This window comes from Eublepharis macularius, chromosome 12 (assembly GCF_028583425.1).
Source record: "Eublepharis macularius isolate TG4126 chromosome 12, MPM_Emac_v1.0, whole genome shotgun sequence".
Taxonomy (NCBI): Eukaryota; Metazoa; Chordata; class Lepidosauria; order Squamata; family Eublepharidae; genus Eublepharis; species Eublepharis macularius.
In genome coordinates this window covers 52,244,220-52,268,711 of record NC_072801.1, presented here as the reverse complement: position 1 = coordinate 52,268,711, position 24,492 = coordinate 52,244,220, and the positions used below count along the sequence as shown (strand labels likewise).

General features: G+C 44.3%; 2 protein-coding genes across 2 annotated transcripts; one reads left to right on the top strand and one right to left on the bottom strand.

Annotated features, from left to right (window-relative positions):
• The first annotated feature begins 10,813 nt into the window (after positions 1 to 10,813).
• Positions 10,814 to 11,752, top strand: LOC129339321 (olfactory receptor 6N1-like). Its single transcript, XM_054993906.1, has one exon. It carries the CDS (start codon positions 10,814 to 10,816, stop codon positions 11,750 to 11,752), a length of 939 nt encoding a protein of 312 aa, XP_054849881.1.
• A 6,956-nt stretch (positions 11,753 to 18,708) lies between these two features.
• Positions 18,709 to 19,647, bottom strand: LOC129339320 (olfactory receptor 11L1-like). The gene has a single exon (XM_054993905.1). It carries the CDS (start codon positions 19,645 to 19,647, stop codon positions 18,709 to 18,711), a length of 939 nt encoding a protein of 312 aa, XP_054849880.1.
• Between the last annotated feature and the right edge of the window lie 4,845 nt (positions 19,648 to 24,492).

Here is a 24,492-nt window from a genome sequence, read left to right as displayed (position 1 = left end):
TCTATATAATTGGGAAAGCGTGTTTGAGATGATGAACACATTGTCCTGCTGCGCCTGAGCAGAAACACGAGGATAAAAAGTGTGTCAGGGCCAATGAGGCTTCCAGAAGGTGCTGCTACAAATTGACCAGGTGAGCCCACCTGCCCATCGGGAGGGACCCCGGTGGCAGGACAGCCAGGTAAGCCCTACCATCCCTCCAGAAGGAGCCAGGGCAACAGGATGACCAAGTGAGCCCACCTGCCTCTCTGGAAGGAGTCATGGAGGCAGGATGGCTGCTGCAGCTCCCTCTGGAGGGGCAGGCAAGCTCTCCTGAATGGGGCTACACCAGGCAGGTTGGCAGGCACAACAGCACCTGGCTGCCTCCTCCCCTGGCAACACGCACCTCGAGCCCACCTGGTGTGGCCCCAAATGGGGCCACATGAGGCAGGTTGGCAGGTGCAGCAGCACTCGGCCTCCTCCTCCCCTCCCCTCCCCACCGCCACACAAAACACACCTCCAGCCCACCTGGTGAGGCCCTGCACTAGGTTGCACCGGGCAAGTTGGCAGGCACAGCAGTGCCCAGCTGCCTCCTCCTCTCTCCTCATTCCCCCACCATGCAACATGCTCCTCCAGCCTGCCTGGTGTGGCCCTGAACAGGGGCTGCACGGGCGAGTTGGAAGGCATAGCTGCACCCAGCTGCTGTCTCCTCTCCCATTCTCCCTCACTGTGCAAAACTGCCTCCAGCCTGCCTGGTGTGGCCCTGAATGGGGCTGCTCTGGGCAAGTTGGCAGGCACAGCAGCTGCGGGGTTCACGCCTGCTATCCACCCTCACCTCCACCTCTGCTAACAAGGGTCAGGTTTTCCATCCCTTTGCCACCTAGTACATCTGGCCACAAATCCCTTGGAGACTAAATGTACCTTCCCTTCCATGATTCATACAGTACCCCTAGCCTCTGGACCCTCAAAGACCAGGTCTACCCACCATGGCTCTGCTGGCAAGTTAGACCAGGCTTCCATACTGTTGGAGGCCCCATCTACTGCCCATAGCCTTGCCAGACCAGTAGACCTGGTTGCCAGACCCGTGGAGGCCAGATCTACTTCATAGTCCTTGGTAGAGGTGGACATGAACTGCAATACGAACCAAAAAAACACACAAACCTGGCTAATTCGTGGTTCATAACACAAAGTTCGTGCGACCACGTGCAAATGAACCCCCATGACTTTTTTGGCACCGTTTGTGCGATTTGTGAGTGGTTCGTGTGATTTGTGAGTAGTTCGTGACCCAGGACAGGCTGGCGCCACTGAAAGGTGAGTGAAACTGAAAGCCCTGCTCCCCTGCTGCCAACGAGCAGCAGGAGAAGGGTGCTGTCAGTTTCACACATCCTGCACTGGCTTCAGCACATGGGCTGAAGCCGGTGCAGCGTGTGTGAAGTTGACCGCCCCATTTTCCTGCTGCCGGCCAGTGGCTGGAGAACGGGGCTGTCAGTTTCACACACCCCATGCTGGTTTCAGCCCATCGGCTGAACCCAGCGCGGGGCGAGTGAAACTGACAGCCCTGTTCTGCCACCCAAGTGGGAGGAGAACGGCAGCTTTCAGTTTGACAGACCCCACAATGGGTTGAGCCCATGGGATAAGGCTGGCGTGGGGTGAGTGAAGCTGATGGTTCTCGTTCTCCTGCCACTCAGAGGACAGGAGAACAGGCTGTCAGTTTCACACATCCTGCAGCAGGTTCAGCCCATGGGCAGAAGCCAGTGTGGGGTATGCGAAGATGATATTCCCTGTCTCCTGCCACCAGGGAGTGGCAGGAAAACAGGGTTATCATTTTCAAACAACCTGTGCTGGGTTTGGCCCATGGCCTGAAGCCAGCATGGGGTTCATGAAACTGACAGCCCCTGTTCTATTTTCACCCAGGGTGGCAGGAAAACAGGGGTTGTCAGTTTCACTCACACACACCAGGTTCAACCCATGGGCTGAAGCCGGGACAGGATCTGTGAAACTGAAAGCCTCCGTTTTATTTCTCCCCAGGATGGCAGGAAAACGGGGGCTGTCAGTTTCAAACACCCTGCACTGGGTTCAGGCCATGGGCTGTGTGCAGTATAGGAGGGGACAGGAGAACCGGCTGTCAGTTTCACACATCCTGCAGCAGGTTCAGCCCATGGGCAGAAGCCAGTGTGAGGTGTGTGAAGATGACATCCCCCATCTCCTGCCACTGGGGAGTGGCAGGAAAACAAGGTTGTTATTTTCAAACACCCTGTGCTGGGTTTGGCCCATGGCCTGAAGCCGGCACAGGGTCCGTGAAATTGACAGCCCCCGTTCTATTCCCATCCAGGGTGGCAGAAAAACAAGGGCTGTCAGTTTCACACACCCCACACCAGGTTCAACTCATGGGCTGAAGCTGGCACAGAGTCTGTGAAAATAACAGCCCCCATTCTATTTTCTCCCAGGGCGGCAGGAAAATGATGGGTGTCAATTTGACAGACCCCGTGTTGGGTTCAGTGCATGGGCTGAAGCTTGTGCCGGCTTTGTGAAACTGACAGCCCCCGTTTTCTTTCTGCCCAGGGCAGCAGGAAAACAGAGGCTGTCAGTTTGAAAGAACCTGTGCTGGGTTCAGCCCATGATATTTAATATATAGTTTCCAGAATTATTTGATTGTCAATACATGGGGGATATAGTAAACAAATTCAATTCATTTCTCATACTACAAACAAGAACTGCATCACGTATTGTAACTACCTATAACCTTAATTATGCAAACATTCCATGTATCCTGTATATAAATAGATTAAAGTGTCTTGTGCTTAATATGCTACAATTGTAATAACTAAAGTGCAAATACTTCCAATATCCTATGACACTACTTCTTGCATACAGAATACAAATTGCCTATTTGTCAGTTACAAAGTCGATACAGTCCAAAGTAAATTCCAGACACTGTGTGTGTCACAGATCGTGTGCTGATCCTTGTGGTATAAGTTGTTAATTCTGTGACTGAATTCCTCTAACGGACGGTCCAGATCCACATATGGTCCGTTTCCAGAGTTCTTTTTCAAAGAGTGTTGGACTAAAGGAGCCTCTAGTACCTTATTCTTATTCTGTCTAAATATTTGGATTTTTTTCTTCAGGATTTTGTAAGAAGATTACCGTCTTTTCTACTGGACACAGGCGACTTTATTAGGAGGTTTGAGGGTTTTCAACTGCCAACAGGAGCAATATTAGCAACATTGGATGTCGCCTCATTGTATACTAACATTCCGCATGAAGAGGCACGCCTGGTGGTGATGGAAACTTTAGATCAGAGGGAACATATGCATCCACCTACCTTTTTTCTAATATCACTCTTGGAGATAATACTGGAAAATAACTACTTTAGAGTAGAAGATCAATTTTTTCTCCAGCTTCGAGGGGTAGCAATGGGATGCTCTGCGGCACCATGCATAGCGAATCTCTTCATGGGACAATTAGAAAGGAATTATTTTTGCAACCCTATAACTAATCCATTTTGGAAAGATATCATCATATTCGTCCGTTTTATTGACGATCTCTTCCTAGTGACTAATGAAAATGTTAATATCCAGCAGCTGGGAGAATGGATGAATAGTGTACATCCCAATATTAAATTTACTTGGAATGCAAGTAGGGATTGTGTAAACTATCTGGACGTGACAGTATACAAGGGGGAGGACGGTACCTTGGCAGTAAAACCCTTTAAAAAACAAACAGATAAGAACTCATTACTTCACTACAGATCCTTCCACCCAGGACATCTAAGGGCAAATTTACCGTTTGGACAATTCTTGCGACTTAAAAGAAACTCCACTAGGAATGCAGACTATATCTGTCAAAGTGATGTGCTACAAGAACGTCTGAAACAATGGGGATACCCAGACAGGGTACTACTTCAGGCAAGGCGCCGTGCAGATGAAGCAGTCAGGGAGGATTTATTTAGACCAAGGGGACGAACGATGGAGAACCGCATTGTGGGGGTTTTCAATTACAGTGAAAAAGCCAACGCAATCAGACGGGCGATCCTGAAACATTGGCCACTTGTTAATGATATCCCGGGTTGTGAAACCCCCCCACTGATAGCCTTCAGGAGGACTCGAAACATCAAGGACCAGTTGATACACTCGGATTTAATTCGTGACACTGAGAGTAACACGGGATTACCAAAGGGGGTATATAAGTGTGGACGTTGCAGACAATGCTCCCTTATAATGACAGTAGAAGATTTGCAGCAGTCGGGATTGAGGACTACGTGTGAATTTGTTAATTGCAATACTGAAGGGGTGGTATATGTCCTAAAATGTCCGTGTGGTTTACTATACATAGGGAGTACTGCACGTTCCATCAAAATAAGGCTCAGCGAACATCAGTCAAGAATAAAGAATAAGGTACTAGAGGCTCCTTTAGTCCAACACTATCTAGACAAAAAACATGGGGACATGGAAATGCTATTCACTGTACTGTTTAAGACCCGAAAGAAAGAACATATGGCAGCTACTAGGGAACTACACCAGAAGGAAACCTTTTGGATCTATAAACTCAATACCCTCATTCCCCATGGCTTGAATATAGCTAATGACTATGCTTGCTTTTTGGGATAATTACTTATAGAATGGGTTTAGCTTTAAGATGAAGTAACTAGGTGAAAGGGGCGTGGATTCCTTTCTGTAGATAAGACGTTAACCTGGAAACAGGACACAGATGAAAGTAATTGAGAGTATCGGGAAGGGATATGGAAGGCTGACTGTAAGAATCTCTGAGTGAGTATACTGAACTAGGAGTGTATCATTATAGATTTTATATTCTCGGGGATTCTATTTTGATCTATGTATGTTTTTCCAGCTACTGTGCTCTTTGAAAAAGAACTCTGGAAACGGACCATATGTGGATCTGGACCGTCCGTTAGAGGAATTCAGTCACAGAATTAACAACTTATACCACAAGGATCAGCACACGATCTGTGACACACACAGTGTCTGGAATTTACTTTGGACTGTATCGACTTTGTAACTGACAAATAGGCAATTTGTATTCTGTATGCAAGAAGTAGTGTCATAGGATATTGGAAGTATTTGCACTTTAGTTATTACAATTGTAGCATATTAAGCACAAGACACTTTAATCTATTTATATACAGGATACATGGAATGTTTGCATAATTAAGGTTATAGGTAGTTACAATACGTGATGCAGTTCTTGTTTGTAGTATGAGAAATGAATTGAATTTGTTTACTATATCCCCCATGTATTGACAATCAAATAATTCTGGAAACTATATATTAAATAACATATGCTTTATTGTTAATTGTGGAGACATTATTAAACACACGGGAAATTCTCCTTTTTGTTCATTATAACCATTACCGTGTTGCTCTATATTGTTGGGTTCAGCCCATGGCCTGAAGCTGGTGCAGGGTCTATCAAACTGACAGCAACCGTTCTCTTTCCGCCTAGGGTGGCAGGAAAACAGTGGCTGTCTGTTTGACAGAACCTGCACCAGGTTCAGCCCATGGGCTGAAGCCAGTGCCGGCTGTGTCAAACTGACAGCCCCTGTTCTTCTTCCACCCAGGGTGGCAGGAAAACGGGGGATGTCAGTTTGACAGCCCCTGTGTCAACCTCAGCGCAGGGCTGACACCGGTGCTGGGTCTGTCAAACTGACAGCCCCTTTTCTCTTTCCATCCAGGGTGGCAGGAAAATGGGCTCTGTCAGTTTGAGAGACCCTGCACCAGGTTCAGACCATGGGCTGAAGCCAGCAATGGCTCTGTCAAACTGATACCCCCCATTCTCCTTCCACCCAGGGCGGCAGGAAAACAGGGGCTGTCAGTTTGACAGACCCTGCATCAGCCTCAGCCCATGGGCTGAAGCCTGAGCAGGGTCTGTCAAACTGACAGCCTCTGTTCTCTTTCTGCCCAGGCCAGCAGGAAAATGGGGGCTCTCAGTTTGACAGACCCCACACCGGATTCAGCCCATGGGCTGAAGCTGGCAGAAGGTGAGTGAAGCTCTCAGCCCCCGTTCTCCTTCCACCCTGGTGGCAGGAGAATGGGAACTGTCAGTTTCACAGACCCCGTGCCGGGTTCATCCGATGTCCTGAAGCCAGTGTGGGGTGAATAAAGGTGACAGCCCTGTTCTCCTGCTGATGTGGCTGTCAGCTTCACACACTCTGTACCTGCTTCAGGTGATGGGCTGAATCCAGCTTGGGGTGTGTGATAGTGAAATTCCACAAGCCATGAACCCGATTCATGAACTGGGAAAGGGTCATGAAATTTGAGGTTCCTGGTTTGTGGAATTGCGATGAACCACGAATCATGTGTGTTTTTTTTCTTTTCAGTTCATGCCCATGTCTACTTCTTTGCTGGGCTGGTACACCTGGGCTCCATACTCCCAGAGGCCAGCTGTACCTCCCATTCCTTTGCTGGCCAGGTAGACCTGACCTCCATTACCTAGGAGGGGGGCAGAACAGGCCACTGCTGGGCACAGGAGCCTACCAGGGTGCCTAGCACCCCCCAGCAGTGCTCCCCACCTGCAGCAGCCCATTTCAACCCAAACAGGCCTCTGCTGGAAGCAGGAACCCACCAGGGTGCCTGGTGCCCCCTATGGCACTCCACACCTGCAGTGGCCAGATTCGGCACCAACAGGGCTGGAACGGGCTGCTGCTGGGCGCAGGAGCCCAACAGGGCTCCTGGTGCCACCCCCTTTGGCAGCACTTCCTGTCTGCAGCAGCCTGATCCAGTGCCAACCAGGTTGGAATGGGCTGCTGCCAGTCACAGGAGCCCACCATGGTGCCTGTTCCCCCCATCACAGCCCTAGGGAGGGGGCAATGCCAGGCCCAGCTGCCTTTCCCGCCCTCTTACCAAATCGGGGCATGGCAGAGTTTACAATGCCTTGCCTGCCTGCCCTGCCCTGCCCTGCCCTGCCCTTTCTAGAGCCCGTTGTATTTCCTCTCCCCCCACAATGGGCTTTGTTACTAGTTATTCCATATTTTATTCGTCTTTTTCCGCTTTCTCTCTTTCTAAGGAGCTCATGATGAAATGCATTATTTCATCCACAACAACCTTAGATGATTGTTTGACTGTTCCAGTAAGGAGCTGTTCCTTTTGGCAGTAAAGGATAGGACCCGTAGCAACGGGCTTAAATTACACGCAGAAAGGTACCAGCTGGATATTAGGAAAAACTTTTTCATAGAGCAGTTCAAAGGTGGAATCAGCTGCCTAGGGAGGTGATGAGCTCCCCTTCACTGGCAGTTTTCAAGAAAAGGCTGGATGAATATTTGTCAGAGATGCTTTAGGCTCATCCTGCATTGGGCAGGGGGGTGGACTAGAAGGTCTGTATGGCCCCTTCCAACCCTGTGATTCTGTGACTGAGAGACAGTAACTGGATCAACATTACATAGTGAGATTCCTGGCAGCATGGGGATTTGAATCTGGGGCTTTCTGATCTTTGAGCACAAAAGTGAGTTATAAACAAACAAATTTATTTAAAGTGGCCCTCCAATTTAAAAATAATTTCAAATTCTCATTAATATGCTTATCTCTAGAGTTTTTGCTGTCCACAGACACAGAAACTGGCCTTGGAGAGTTGCCTTGCAATTATCCCAGTGATTAACCACAGGGCTAGACTTTCCCTCACTTGCAATGGTAAAAACAAAATGTGCCATGAGGCAGCACAAAAAGGCTCCACTGTTGTTCATCAGATCTATTAATACCCTGCTCATAGCTCTGAAGAGGACAAAGCAGAATAATGTTAGTTCATCTCTCAGATTCTCTCTCACAAGAATTTGCTAAAGCATAGATACCAGAACATTATAATCGAAATTTAATTCCATAGGATATGGATTGAATCACAGGATTTTGGATAATCTTGGAGGTAATGGGCTGTCTTGGAGTCACCATGCCGTTGTTTCTACTCTTACTGCAGTTTCTTCTCATGCCTTCCTTTGTGTGCAAACCATCTGGGTACAAAAATTATATGACAGCCAAACTCTTTGATCATGAGCATGAATATTATGCTTCAGAGCACCAAATTATAGGTGGGGTCCTCTACCACAAATAATATACTTATTTGAAATATAATCAAAGGAGGACCTTTACTTCATTGCACTTTCAAACAATGCTTACGGAGAAGCTAGTGGGTCGATATAAAAGCCAGTTGACCAACGCATCTGTATATATGGTCATTCAGTGGTGGACCTCCCTCATTATATCCTGGCTTGCCCTTTATACACAGAACCTAGGAATAAATTTCTGGCTAAGATCTTGCTTGCTCTGCATCCCTTGTCTGTCTCTGACATATTTGAAATAGATCATTTCAAGCAATTTCTAGAGCCAAATTATAAGCATTTAGTGTTTTAGGTATTTGGTTTTATTTCAATGAAAGTAAAGTGTCCAGGGTTTTTTTTTCCATTTCATATAGGACAGATTGCAGCATGTTTAATATGACCTAGTTTGTTTTATATATGAGGTTTCTTACATTCCAGCAATGCTGAAAGCTGATGGTTTCATGCATGAATTTCAGTGTAATCCTTTTAGAAGGCACTGAAATGAACTCTATGGGATTCTGAAATCTGGATTGGGGAAATCTTTCTACTTTAAAACTCTATGAGGGTGATTAGGATAGATAGACAGACAGACAGACAGACAGACAGACAGACAGACAGACAGACAGATAGATGACATCTTTCCTGTACACATGTGACCTGTTAACTGAGGTTATGATGACAACAGTTCATTTTATTGGCATTTTCTATTGAAATGTTTGCAAAGATATCTCCTTTGCTATGTATTGTTAGTGTTAGTTTCCAAAATATTAGTTAGTTTCCGAAATATCCTGATTAAGTTGAAATTAGTCCCACACTCCTTTGTCACAACCATGATTCGGGTTTTTTTATCCCTTAATCTTTTTAATGGTGCTTCTTTTTTCATTCCACTTACCATTCCCTCCCATCTTTGCAAGACATTACAGTGAGATTGCTAGAACAATATGGTATATATGGGAACAGAACTAAAAAAGAAGATTCACCTTGATGAAACAGCATGTGAAATGCGTAGGGGCTGTACAATTATTAAAGATTCTTTTTCTCTGCAGCAATTGTTTCTTCATCTTCATTTTGGAAAGAAAGAGCCATGGCCTGGCCTGGCTGAACTGCCTTTATGAGAATGTCCAGAGCCCCACAAAAGCCCCACAAAAGGGATGATGCAGAAATAGGGCGATTTTATTTACACTGCCGTAACATAGTGGTTAAGTGGTTGGGTTGCAAATCAGCACGCTGCTGGTTTGAATTCCATTACTGCTGTGGGCTCAGCAGTCACAAGAAGTCCTTAATGAAAACGGCTAGTAATTCTGTTTGAAGGAGAAAATACTAGTTTTTAATTAGGGTGGGGGGTGTTAAGAGAACAAGCCTAAACAGGTCTACTCAGAAGTAAACATATTATTCAATGGGATGCACTCCTAGGAAAGTATCCTTAGGGTAGTAGAGTTTAGGAATGCTATTTGAATTTTCTGCTATAAGCCCCCAAATGGCTTAGGCTCACTCTACAGTTTCAGTGTTAGTAAATCATTCTGGACAGATTGCTTACTATATAAGGTAAATAATTATTTAGTAAGAGATAAGCAGAAGAGAACTTACTTGCATTGTAACTAAGGTGCTCTTCATATGTACCTGCAGATGTATGGGAGTTACTTTTAAGAGGTTCTGTCTGTCTGTCTGTCGGCCTCACCTTTCTCCCCAACAAGTACCCAAAGAGGCTTACATATTTCTCTTCTGTGAGGTAGGTTAGGCTGAGAGTTTGTGATTGGCCCAAGGTCATCCCAGCTAGATTCCATGGCAGATCAGGAAACCATACCTAGGTTGCCCACATCCAGATCCCAATTGTCCATCACTCTAGCCACTATATCATACTGGCTCTCTGCCACAGAGTGAAGCTACCTGGAGATGGAATGGACTGTGTGAGTTTTTAAGAAAAATTGGCACTGCACAAACAGCAGTTGAAGATTGGAATGGTAGGATTATTATTATATTCTATTGCTTACAGACAAGCAAGGAACCCTTCCAGGAGTTAGGTGAGAACAGTGTGTCATTGTGTGGAAACCTAGGATGGCTCCTGAGTATCTCGACCTCTCAGAGGGCCAAAAGCAGAAAGGCGCTGATGGGTCAGCAGGGCATTCTGAAACATGTGCCCACAGACAGTGACATTGTCACCTAGTCCAACTAAAATAAAACACTAAAGAGGGAAATAGACTGAAGAATAAACTGATGGTGAATTGTCCTTCTTCTCATTATTTGCGTTGTTGGTGGTGATGGAGATGCTTTCTTTCTTTAATGTTTACCATGTGTTTCAATGTTATGAAATAATCTTCAGAAATCTAAGGTTTATGACATGAAAAGAGGACTGATGTTATGCAAAGACAAAGGATGTCTCAACACATTCTAGGATCTTGCACTTGGGAAGGGGGTCAGACCATGAACTTCTGAGTTGTTGAGAACAGATTGGGTCTCACTGCAACAATATGCTCAAACCTGGCACTTTATTTTGTCTGCACAGGAGGTAGGAGTAACAGTTCATTCATAAGTCAGAAAAAGGGTTAAATTCAGAAACATCAGTAGTCTGAGTACCCTTCCACTGAAATTCAAATCTCTATTTTATAGGCTGTTTTTCTTGTTCACTCTGAAGTGTAAAAGAATATCAGAAATTTGCTTGTATAGATAAGTAGATTATCAAATTCAGTAGTCTCCATGTTAGAACAGCAACATTGGACTTGCTTAAAAAAGAAATGATCAATCAATAATTTACCAAATCCTCATTTTCTATTTCTTTTTATTTCCTAAAACACAGGAATGTTATCAGAAAACCAATCTTCTGTACATGAATTCATCTTTGTTGGTTTCTCTAACACTCCAAGCATCCAGATTTTTCTTCTCACTCTCTTTCTGCTGGCCTATGCACTGACAATAGCTGGAAACATTACCATCATCACCATTGTCCAGCTCTACCAGCAGCTCCACACGCCCATGTACTTATTCCTCAGCCATTTGGCCTTGATTGAGATTGGACATATGACCAACACCACCCCCAAGATGCTGGTGGACTTCTTAAAAGAGAAAAAGGTGATCAGTATTGCAGGCTGCTTCACACAGCTTTACTTTAACCTCTTCCTGGGTTTGACCGAGAACTTCCTGCTGGCACTCATGGCTTATGACCGCTACTTAGCCATCTGTAAACCTCTTAACTACACCACTTTAATGAATTCTACAACTTGCAGAAATTTGTCTCTTGGGTGCTGGGTTGGAGGGTTGCTGGCACCCTTACCTCCAATGATTATGCTTTGTAGGCTGCCATTTTGTGGACCCAACAAAATCAACCATTTCTTCTGTGATTTAGCTCCAGTGCTGACTCTTCCATGTGGAAACAAGTCATTCACTGAATTATCCTTCTTTATGTGCATTTCCTCAATGGTACTGGGTTGCTTCTCTTTGATAGTTGTTTCTTATGTTAATATTATTGTTACCATATTGAGGATGCCGTCTGCTGGAGGAGGGCATAAAGCACTTTCCACTTGTAGTGCCCATCTTATTGTTGTATCCATATATTATGGCTCAGTTATGTATATGTATGTCAGGCCTTCAGTGAGGGACATCCGTGATTCGGACAAAGTAGTGTCTGTCTTTTATTGTACAGTGACACCATTTCTGAACCCTTTCATCTACAGCTTGAGGAACAATAAGGTCCATGAAGTATTCAAATTAATGATTTCTAAGATAAGAGGTATAAGCTAATTATTCCCTATCTTATTTGGTTTTTTTCTCTTGCTCTACTTCTAAGGGTCTCATAGTGAGATCTCATACTATCTCTCATCTGCAGCAACCTCACGAGGTTATTGTGAATGGGACAATGTAACTGCCAGGGCCGGATCTAGGGTTGCCTGCACCCGGGTCAACCCAAGCTCCACGGTCCCCCACACGCGAGCAAAGCATGCATGCTCCTGCCACTGCATGATGATGTCACTTTTGTGATATCATCACACAGCCCCCCCTCCAGGATAAGCATGCTGCCCTGATGTGTGTGGCAAGCCAGCCGCCCCGGAACATGGTGCGCCACAGAGCTGGCAGCAGCTGCATGGCTGAGTGGAGGGCTGGAAGGCTGCCCACACCATTCCCCTTCCCTGGTGATGGGGCGGCCGGCTTGCCGCGTGCTCCCTTCCCTCCTGCAGTAGGTAATGGGGGTGGCACACTTCCAGGGGGCACCCTGTGCTGCTGCCAGCCACGCGGTCAGCAGGGCAGGCGAATGGTGTGGCGGCCTTCCATTCAGCCACCTGTGCAGCCACTGTCAGCCCCATGGTGCGCCATGTTCCAGGGCGGCCAGCTTGTTGCTCCCTCTTTGGTGGTGCCAGGGGCAGGGTAACTCCCCTGCCCCCCTCGATCTGGCCCAGGTAACTGCATCAATATTACATAGTGAAATTGCCAGCAGAGTAGGGATTTCAACCTGGTCTTACTCCAGCATACTACCAGACTGATTCTCAAATTCATAGCATAGTACAATAAACTAGAAAATGTATTGTGTACATGCCTGTGTCCTTAAAATGGCATGGCATTTTCAGTTGATCATACATTTAAATTTCATAGACTGCACTCAGACAATCCTATCACCTGGAGGGAAGGTCAGACACTTTGAGCTTACAACTAGAGATGCTCCAATCATGTTCAGCTCATGTCCTGTTCATTGTCATGAAAAGAGAACTGCTTTTTAGCCACCTCTTTGATTTGGGGGCATATTTCTCCACTGCTCCCCTTGATAATTATGCAGGACAGTATCACTGGCTTTTTGCAGATATGTGTTATCACACAGCCTAATTTTCTTCTATTGCCCTCTCCTCATACTCACTGCATAACTGTTCCATTCAGCAGGAAATTGTTTAAATAAGCAATTAAATCAGTCACACATCATATAAACCAGGGCCAAGCTACAAGTGACAAATGACACTTGCCTGGCAAGTGAACAAACTCACGTCTATTCCTCTCTGTTCACTTGCCATTCACTTGCGCTCTACTTGATCAAGTGGAGCGCAAGTATCATTTGTCACTTGTAGCTTGGCCCCCAGTTATAAATAAATACTGTGTTTGAATGCAACTCTGTCCTTTGGTGTTACTCTAAAAGGTCTCTAATGACACCAATGGCTGCCAACTGGTTAGAATTGATGGCATCTTTGTGCATTCTTGGCTTTGAGAAAACTCAATCCAACCTGATTGGGCAGGAATTCATGACTTTTTAGCATAAACTAAACAGAGTGATTGGCTTATGTCTTTCTGACACCTCCAAATGTAGCAAATTTGAAGAATACATGTGTAGTGAAATCTTCAGTAACCCTATTTAAAACCCCATGTGAGACATAGGTAGGAAATTATAACTAAGGGCCAAGCTACAAGTGATAAATGACACTTGAACAGCAAGTGGATTGGGTGGAGGGCAAGTGAACAGGGAGAAATACACTTGCCGTTCAAGTGTCATTTGTCACTTGTAGCTTGGCCCTAAGGTCTGCGGTAATGTAGGAACTAAGAAGTTCCAGAGGCTCAGTTATTTCAGGCAAGAGATTTAGGAGCATGGTGTGTTGTGCTTTCTTCATCTGTTTATTCCCAAGCTATAGTTTGCAAGAGTATAGCAACAATTCAATTCAATATCCACTACACAAAACAAACATACAAATTTTTCGTTAATCTCGCTCTGTATTATATTTTTCTGGCTGAATGGGTGTGAGAATGTTTTTGCCTTTGCCATTTCAGGAATAGATCCTGAGGCTCCATTGGAGAGAATTAATTTGGGTGCCTCATATACCTCAGTCAAATGAAAGTTGGGGGAGGTGCAGTTGGGCACTGCTTGCCTATCAGCAAAAGAACAGGTAGCTACTGCAGTCCCTAGAGAGGAGAAGTTCGGAGAGCAGAGTTCTTATTCATGGTCCATTTCTCATCCTGAGACATGAAAAATGACTCATGCCTTGGAGGTCTGTGTCAGGAGAACATAAGAAGATACTTCTGGATCAGACCAGTGCCTGGCTTTGCCTGCCTCCACCCTCCAGAATGCAGCAAAGATGGCAGAAGCTGTGCAAGTGCAGACAGAAGTAATGTCTTGGTGAGGAAGGACTTAAAGTCCCCTCTCTCAGTTTTTCAGTTGTTCAAATTTTTCAGCAAACCTGAGGGGGTTTCCAAAATTCATAGAAACATCTGCTTTGCAGCCAAGTGGGCCTGATCTGTGGACTTAAATGTCCTCATATTGGGGCAATTTGGTTATTAGGAGATATGATATATATATGTAATGCATATATATTATTATGTATATCATATAAAGTTTTACTAATGTTCATACCGAATATTTTTAAATACATACATCTGAAATATTCCTATTTTGTTGTCATGTGTGGGCTATGATTTAGCTTTTATACAGAAGTTTGGCATTTAACCTTCTTCAGATATTTATTTACTTGTTTGTTTACATTATTTGTAGTCCAGCTTTCTCACTAGGATTCAAAGTGGATTACACAGAGCAAGCCAATATGATCAACAGGATGTGACATCCAATAGACAGTGCAATAGGATTTGTATTGTAGAAATCTGGGACCAAAAAGAAATCTGAAAACAGAACTGAAGCAAAACATAACATGATACATCAAGCAATGTAAAAATGACATAATACAATCCTTCTTACAGCAACAGGCGGTATGAACTCTACACAATGGCATAGAGCATTGTCCCTCATACTTTAGCCAAGGAGCTTTCTAAACTATTCTACACAGTACAACTTTATTATCTATGCTTCTTTGAAAGTCTTAAAAGGGCCTCAGTAGGTATGAGCTATTGCCAAGATGTAGACGTATTTTGCTTGCTTCCAAGTCTAATGTCCTCTTCCCCACCAATCCTCCTCCTCCTCATTTCAAGAGGGCATGACATTCACTCTTCCAGTTAGGCCACAACCGCTCAGACAGCCTCCTTGCTTCTCAGTTCCAAGGAGGTACAATGTTAACAAACCTTGTGCTCTCTCCTCACCCAACTTCCATTTTTAATTTCCTTACAGAAAATTCATTTCTGAACTTGAACACTTAGACTTCATCCACACAGACATAGGGCACTGCCATTTGTGGCTCAGACTAGTGCTGAATGATGGCTTGAAGGAATGCTACCTGTGGCTCCTGCTCTATGAAAAAGCTCACCTCTGAGTATTACCATTGACCAGCCCTGCTGTTGGACACCTAGGAGTGTGAGTTCCTCCTGAGTTACCTATAGAGTTTGTTCTCCCTGGCCTTTGAAATCGCTTACAAATTGGCAGTTTTGAATGATGAATGGACTGTCACGCCTCTCTCTTTGTCAGAGCTGTTTCTGGCCTCAGAACTGCTGGATGCCTGGTGAGTTTGGAGCTGTGCAGGAAGGAGTTGCTGAACTCTCTTTCACAGTCTTGTCCCTCGCCAAAAGCCAATGGGCAGAGAAACTCAGAGCGGGACCACAAGTGACGCCTGACACAGGTTGGACACTAGTCAGCTTCCCTCAAGTTTTGATGGGAAATGTAGGCATCCTGGTCTTGCAGCTTGACTCTCTGACTGCTGTCCAATGGACTTTTCAACTGTCACTTGTCCAACATTCCGCCAAGCTGCCTACATTTCCCATCAAAACTTGAGGGAAGCTGGCAAGTGTCCAACCTGTGTCAGGCGTCACTTGTGGTCCCGCTCTCACAGCCTCCAATCTGAGCATCAGCATGGTAGTCTCCTTGCAGTTCTCCTCCCACCTTAGCTTGGACAGCCTCCTCCCTAGGAGCTGCACCCTAAGTTGAGACAAGGGTGAAGGACCCATCTTGGATGACATAGAAGTTGGCACCTCTGCTGTAAAAGACTTGGACCGGTCACTCCAAGAATGAATATCTGAATGGAATGGTTTAATTTACTTACCATTTTGTATCTTGTGGAGCTTGGGATGTTCAGAATATATGGCAACATGCTATTAAATTCTGAACTAGAAGCTGGTAGCAAAAGATTATCTGGCTCAATTGGTAGGTGAAGCTCCACCTTCCCTGTCCACCAATTCAGCCCCCCCACCCTGCCAACAGTTGGCAACCTTAACTTAGTGCCCACATTTTCTTAGGGTATATCTATTCTACTATTTATTGGAGCCTTTGGAATTGTATGGCAGCAAAATGTCTCTTCCAGGAAATTCTCAGCAGCTCACATGACTCATATTCCCAGAATTACTTGAGAAAACCATGGCAACAAAACCATATTTAAGGTATTTATACTCTACCATTCAACCAAATGCTCTTGGGAGGGCTTACAAAGCATTCGAATCCAGATTACAAAAATCATTTTAAAAACATAACACCAGGAAAAAGCAGTTTAGTCTGGTAGTACCAAGAAAAGACTCAGGAGAAACAATAAAATCAAATATTTTACAGGAAAGCACTATTAACATAAGAGCCACATGAAATATAAATGTATAAACACAGAAAGATAAAAACAGAGTTGGTAGGTAAAGATCTGAAAACTATAGGCCATAATGTGCCCCTTCCTTGGTGCAAGTATGCTAGCTGTCCACAGATGGCAGACAATATCCTAGCAATTCCTACCTCTGTCTGCAGATCACCAGGTCATTGGCAGGAGAAGGCAGGGTCAGGAAATGGGTGGCACAAGTCAATTCCAGTGTGACTCAGAAGCAACAGCATCACACCCCAAACATGGCAAAAACATAAGGTAAGCCACCAGAGCCCCACCCCAACAACTGCCAATTGTCAGGGGATACCTGGGAACTCTTAAGTATATATAAAAGGGGTAAAAGCCAAATAACTAAATACAGCTGAAACCCTGGGAAAACAGGAAGCTCAGCTAGGATTGCCAACAGATCTTGAGGAAAAAATATATCCTGTCCTTTTAATAGAGGCTTTAACAGGATGTTATTTATTAGGAAATGTTGTTCACCTCCATGTCATGAGCAGCTTCACCTGCCCATTTCTATATATTATGTGTGCATGTGCCATCAAGTCACAATCAACTTACGGTGACCCCAGCGAGGGGCTTTCGAGGCCAGTGAGAATCAGAGATGGCTTGCCAGTGCCTTCTTATGAAGAATCTTCTTTGGTTGTTGCCCATCCAAGTACTGGCCCTGCATAGCTTCCGAGATGTGATAAGATCCTGCTATACCATACTGCCTTCCCACCCGTCTACATATAAAACTTCTATTAATGAAAGGGAGAGAAGTAAAAACATCTTGTCCCTTCAACAGAGGTTTAATACATGGCAGTTGGCAGCTAAAGCTTTTCACAGTATGGGGATAAATAATATCACCTGGTAAATAACATCCTATTAAGCATCTATTAAATGGGCAGGACATTTCTCTGGCTCATTTGGCCACCCTAGGAATCACAAATATTTTACACTCCTAATATTTTACACCTAGTTCTGCCTTAAGGCACCCACTGAGTTCGAGTGAGCAGACCACTCTTCAGGAATGCAAGAAACTAGTGGCCAGAACCAGCAGCTGGTCTGACTGGCAGAAAATTAAGTCGCACTACTGTCAAATATGGAGACTGGCAGACCCTGGTCTGAACCTGAACAGAGCCTTTGCACTGGGGAACAATTGTGGTATAGGAGTAGGGTTGCCAACCTTCAGATGGGGCCTAGAAATCTCCTGGAGTTATAACTGATCCCCACACCATAGAAATCAGTTCCCCTGGAGGAAATGGCAACTTGCAGCATTCATGTAAGTAGCCCTTATCTACATTTGGATAGGCAGAGTTTTTGATACGTTGGGGAAAAATCCAAACCTATTCTGCATAAATTCAAGTTGTTCACAGCCAAACCAAACCAACTCAGTGATCACTTCACATGGTAAGATTTATCCAGCCAAGTGAAGTAGAGGAGCAGCAAGGATGGGAGGTGGGGGGTGGGATGGGGAAATGCATTCATCAGCATTTGTATTTGCATTTGCACATGCTCAATGCACTGGACAGGACTGTTATGAAGGAATAGTTGAAGCAACCTGACAAATAGCCATGAATGGGTCAATAAACAGATGAACAGTCCATCAAAAAAATTGGCTCCCTATTTGTGATTGGTAAACAGGATGTGAGCTGAACTGATGGGTGAGCAAATCCAGAAGAACCTTAAAGACCAACAAGATTTCCAGGGATTACAGCATGAGATTGTTGAACCTGAGGTCATTCATAAATTCAGAACAATGGACACCGCCTGCTCAACCCAGCTGAATAGGAACATAGTTTTCTTATCTTACTACAGATGCTGATTTTTTGCATTTCATCCTCTGCTCTAATCAAGCTGATTACATTTTGCATTGTACCTTTGCATCCTGAATCCCTTCTGTGTAACATCCCTCCCACTTTCTTACTGGGATGTAAGGGCAGGGATTTACATTCCTACTTGTATGTGACAAAAGGAGCTTAGCTCTTGAAAGCTTATATCCTGGAAATCTTGTTGGTCTTTAAGGTGCTAGTGGACTCAAATCTTGCTCTCCTACTATAGACCAGTACAGCTACCCACCTAAACTGGTGGGTATTTGAGAATCCCTAATGGACATTCACTGCAGCCAAGGGGATCTGGTACTAGGAGCGTGGGATTTAAACCTCTTCACTCAGCCATGAAGTTCATGGCTGAACCAGTGATCCTCAATCCAATCTACACTGCAAGGTTGTTGTTAGAACAACAAGGGGAAGGGGATACTAGACAGAATGAACAAAATTCCTATCGCTACAAGCTATGAAGGGCACATTTCCTTTTGAGCAGTTTCTGCAAGCCTTCCTTGAAGTCTTTGTTCCTCAGACTATAAATGACAGGATTGAGGAGTGGTGTTACTACTGTGTAGAAAATGGAGACAATCTTATTTAGCTCTGAGGAGAGGCTAGCACTAGGCCGAACATACATGGAGATCATGGTGCCGTAATATATTACCACCACAGCCAAATGAGAACCACAAGTGGAGAAAGTCTTTTTCCTCCCAGAAGCAGAGGGGATTTTCAGGATTGTCATGATAATAAAAGCATAAGATACCAAGGTAAGCAAGAAGCAAGTGAAAAGGACAACAATTGAGAGCACAAATATAGTTATCTCTGTGGTGGAAGTGTCAGAACATGAGAGCTTCAACAAAGGTGGGATGTCACAAAAGAAATGATTAATTTCATTGGATCTGCAGAAATTTAATCTGGAGATCATCAGGGATGGTAGGAGTCCTGTGAAGAGACCAACCACCCATGCCCCTACTGCCAAATGGCAGCAGAATTGCATGTTCATAGCTACTGTATAATGCAGTGGATCACAGATTGCCAGGTACCGGTCATATGCCATCAGAGCGAGCAGGAAACATTCTGTTGCACCAAAGAAGACAAAGCAGTAGAGTTGAGTCATGCACCCACTGAAGGAGATGGTCTTACTGTCTAAGACCAGACTGCTGAGCATCTTGGGCACTATGGTGGTGGTATACCAGATCTCCAGAAAAGAAAGGTTTTGGAGGAAAGCATACATAGGAGACTGAAGACCTGGCTCCAGCTTAACCACTGAAATGATGACCATGTTTCCTGTGACAGTTAGGATATAAATAACTAAGAACATAATGAAGAGTAGAGTTTGCCATTCTGGAAGGCTCTGGAACCCCAGAAGTTGGAATTCAGATATAGTGCTGTAGTTAGTCATTTCCTTCTCTAGTTGAGCACTCCTGCAGATATAGACCAGTTTTAAATTCACCTATGAAGGATAATTCAGAATAGTTGGTCTCCTTTCTAGAAAGAAAGAGAGTACAACAGGAGTGGCAGTGACAATAACAGTGGGAAATGAAGCTGATTATTGATTTGAACCCTGTTACTAAAAAATTCAATTTAAAAAATTTGAAAGAAACAAGAACTGTAGCAATATAAGGAACCTGCTAGATCAAATCAAACCAGTGTTTCTGAAGCCTCTTAGAAGCTAACAGGCAGAAGGTTAGGGAGGAAAGCTGAACTTTCCTCCCTGCATCTGATACTCAAAGTTGTAGTTTTTCTGGAATTGTATGTCCCATTTTCCTATCATGTCAAATGGTCTCTAGCTTGGATGCCTTCAAGAAACATGAAACTATTGCTTGGGATAGAAGTCTTTCACTGGCTATCATTATGTTTTCCAGTGACACATTTCATAAGTTAATATTGTGGTTATAAAATTGTTGTATGAAATAGTATTTTGTCTGTACTGATAGGGGAAAGAACACATGCCATTGTATGGACTCACAGTAATAAAACCACACTACACTGAAATTTTGACCATGAAGACATTGGGCACATTTTTTTTGAAGTTGTGAGTTATCAATTCACTTTCTATTAGGGATCCATCTACATGAATCATGAATCAGAACTCATTTCATGAAAGTAAGGGATACTAAATCTCACAAAAGTGTTCAAAATCTGTTCAAAATCTGTTCCGCATGAGGGTTTTTTTTTTGTTTTTTGTTTTGTCATGCAATGGCTGTTTTCACAAAAAAATCACTCCCTTCCTACAATGGGCAGTCTTTCCAATTTCAAAATACCTCAATTAAATACTTGACATGCTTTGTTGAAGCAGAATACTTAACAGTATATTTCTTCTGTATTCATCTTCTTTTAATATATGGGTATGCAAAAGTGTTGAAGAACATTAGCTGTCTTAGTTAAATGAGGCTCTTGACTTTTCCCAGAGGCCCTTGCCTCTCCAAAATTCTGAATTGAAAGTGCTTCATCCTACATTGATTTCATGTTCTTATTATCTTAGCCTCTGCATCCATCTGATAAACAAGAATGTAAGTGCTCATGTAAGAGGTGCTATTGGAGGAGGGGACCATTGAAAAACTCACATTTAACTATGACATCCATTTGTGCAAAATTGAAAGTTCCCCCAAGTTTAGCATTTGATTTCTTAAAAGATGCCCATACATATTAATTAAGCATTCAGCAAAAATAACACAAAGAAGCTCTAAAAGGGGTTATGATCCAAGTTTTTACCCAATATTTCTTGATTTTCATTCTTATTAAAGCCATATGGCCAATGACCATTCAGATTCCATAATTTTCCTCATAGCATTTTCAGTGATCAGACTGGACCTCCCTCCATTTTACACGAGCGGATTCTTGGAAAGAATTGAGAAGACTCTCCTTCTGTCTCCTAATCCACTTGATTACACTAAGTAAGATTAAATCACTTCATCCAATGGTATGAATGTTAGGCGGGGCGGGGGGTGGGACCTTGAGATTCCATTTCAAGAAACTAGTCTGTATTCTTATTACCTCCAGGAGTCTTCAGTTGATAAAGGGGTAAAAAATGTTCTTGCTTTTGTAAGACAAGAGATAACTATTAATTGTTTTGGCTGTTCATTTTTATAGCAAAAATGAATAAACCTATATGCAAGTGACTCAAATGACCCCAGCAGTAAAATATTTTGTATCCAAGATTTCTTCATCTTGCATAAATCACCAGAAAAAAGGGATTCAGTAAACCTTTGAAGTTTACAGAGGGGAAAAACCTATCAGATAAGAAGGCCCTAGTATTGCAGTCACATTCATAACTCCAAACACATTTTAAGTGGCAACTTCCTAAAGAATGGCCACTGGTGGAGATGTTATTAGCAAGGATTTAAAAAAACAACTCACCAGTGAAATTAGTATCAAAACTGCCTTCCAAAGAAGAAAGAAAAACAACAGTTTGCTTATCAACATGGCTTGATCTCATGTCTAAGATCGACTTGAATTTGCATCTCAGTTCATGTAGTTAGGTGCTCAGAGCTACAGAAGATACCAAGTGGAGCTTGACATTGTCTTCTAGTGCTGCTCAGTACTTCTGGTAACAGGTGCAGAAGCACTGTGACTTTAAAGTCTTGGATGACACCTGTGGGATCCTACCTTTCTAGGATCTGAAGAATCCCCCAGATGCATATTCAGAAAATGAGGGCCCAGGTGCTCTGCCTTAATGAAGAAGCAATGACTAAAACATTTAACCAGAGTAAAAATCAAAAAATCAAAAACAAAATAGGAATGCTAAAGTTAAGATTCTAGATAGCAAAATCACAGCAAAGAAAAAGCTAGAAGGTGTGTGGTTCAAGGCAGTCTTTAGCTCCATAGTCTCTTATTTTTGAAAATGATGCATGGCTTGTTTTCATCACTACCATATGAAGCATGAATTGTTACCCACAATATCTTCCAGCTCTTGGGAGCTTCTGCTGACAGAATGACTGCTGGAGTACCGCTCTTACAGTTACCAAAGTCCTATCTTCCTTTTCATCTGGCACTCTGACAGTAGTAAAATAAAGTACTCTACTCCCCACCCCACCCCCCACCCCAAAATCACAAGACACCACTGACTGGTTATTGATGATAGATCACTATTCTATCAGTGATTCTGGAGATTTTAAAAATAAATTTGAAAAATTAAACTTTTGTATTGGTAACCATGGTAATACTGCCAACCCTGCTTGGGGCTTGCCCCCTTTGAGCAGGTGGCAGCCATTTGCCCCACTGCAAGGATGGAGGCAGATGATTAAGCCTCATATCCGGGGCCTCAGCCTTGGGGGCAGAGCCTCACAGTGTTTGCTGTTTCTCCGCCCCTGTGGCTGCAGTCTTGCCTCGTGCTCGGCCCACCCACCTGACCCTATTTCAGTGCGGGACTAGCCGGCTGCCAATTTGGAGCCAGGTAGGAATTTTTTCTCTCGCAGTCCCTGATTGGCCATGGGGCTGGAGTTTTTTCGCCTACCTCGTACTGTTTGAGGGGGGGTTAATTGGCTTGGTGGGTCTGAGTTAATGCCACGGGTGGCAGGATGTTAGTTAGGGAAGAATCTGTAGCGGGCCGGTGAGCACCCTTGGCACCTCCCCATTGGTGGGGAATTGGGGTCTGCCAGATGTGGCTGGCTGCCATACGGCCCAGCTGCGTGGTTAGATGCCCTGGTGGGGAACCCCTGGACAAGCCAGTCTCCCCCCGCTGCCGTACGGCCGGGTGGGGGAGCTTTACAAGGGTGAACCACTTCGCCTGGCCAGGCCGGGTCCCAGCCATTTGGTGATGGCTCGCACCTGGGGCAGCGGGTGTCTCACCCAGACAGGTCAGGGCGGGGTAGGGAGCGACCCCAGGGCCTGACCTGTACCGCTAGTCAGGCCCTTGCCATAGTTAATGTTTTCTGGTTGTTGTTTAAAATAAAGCGGCCCATTTTATAACCCAAAATACTGTGTCTGTCTCTTATTCCTAATAGTGGGGCAAATACATTGGCATCTATACCCAAAAAATTCAGAACAGAAGAGGTGGCCTGCTGGATTAGAATAGTGGCCCATATATTCCAGCATCATATTTCACACAGTGAACAGTTGTCCTAGTGAGGTAACCAGTGTTTTTGTCTGGTGTTACCTCCTAGTATGGAGGTTTCCTTTAGTCACCATGGCTAGTAACCCTGGATGGACCTATCCTCCATGAATCCTTCAAATCCCCTCTTAAAACTGTCTGTGTCTTTGGCCATCACTACCTCCACTGGCTGAGAATTCCACAATTTAATTATTCATTCAAAAGTAATCCCTTTTGTTCTGAATCTACTGCCCATCAACTTTATTGGGTGCTACCAAGTTCTAGTATTATGGAACAAAGTGTTCTCTATCCACTTTCTTCAACCCATGCACAATAGTGTAAACCTCTGTTCCACCCTCCCCGTCTCCTTTTCTCTAAATTAAAAACATTTAATTTCTTTAGTCTTTCCACATAGGAAAGGTACTCCAGTCCATTGATCATCTTGTTCTCCCCGCTCCACCCATGGTAACCAAAGCCTGTGCACAGCATTTCCAATGTGGCCTAACCATAAATCTACTCAAGGACATTACAACATTGTCCCCTTTATTTTTAACACCTTAATAATCCAGAGAATGAAGTATGACTTTTTCTTTGCTGCTCCACACTAAGTCAATATTTTCATTGAGCTATCTACTACAACCCCTAGGCCTCTTTCCCTCTTAGTCTCTGCCATGGCAGGGCCCATGATTACATGTTTCAAATTAGGGGAAAGGGGGGGGGGTTGCTCCATTGTGCATCATTTTTACCACTGTTTAAAAAGAGGAGTATATGTGTTTATAAAAGAACGGAGTGAAACCATCAAATAAGCAACATATATGTAGGTTCACTAGGACCTGGGAACCCGGCAGCAAAGGGGTGCATAACAAACTTCTCAGGGGGTAGGGGATGCCCCCTGATGCCACTCACCTGGCCACAGGGAGAAAGGCCTGGGAACAGGCCTGGGAGGCAAAAACCTCCTAGTCCAGTGCACAGCGGGTTCTCTCCCGCTGGCCACAATGGCATCACTTCCTTAAGTGACATCATCACACCATGTGGTGGACATACTCCTGCTGCCAAGTGAGATGATGTCACTTCTGGAAGCATGCACACAAGAATATCAACCAAGGTAAATGTCAGGTTACTCCCCCTCCCACCGGGAAGGTAAGGGGACCTGGCAAATCTAATGACCAAATGCAGAGTCAAACCTTTTATTTAGAGCTCGTGGTCTACATACAA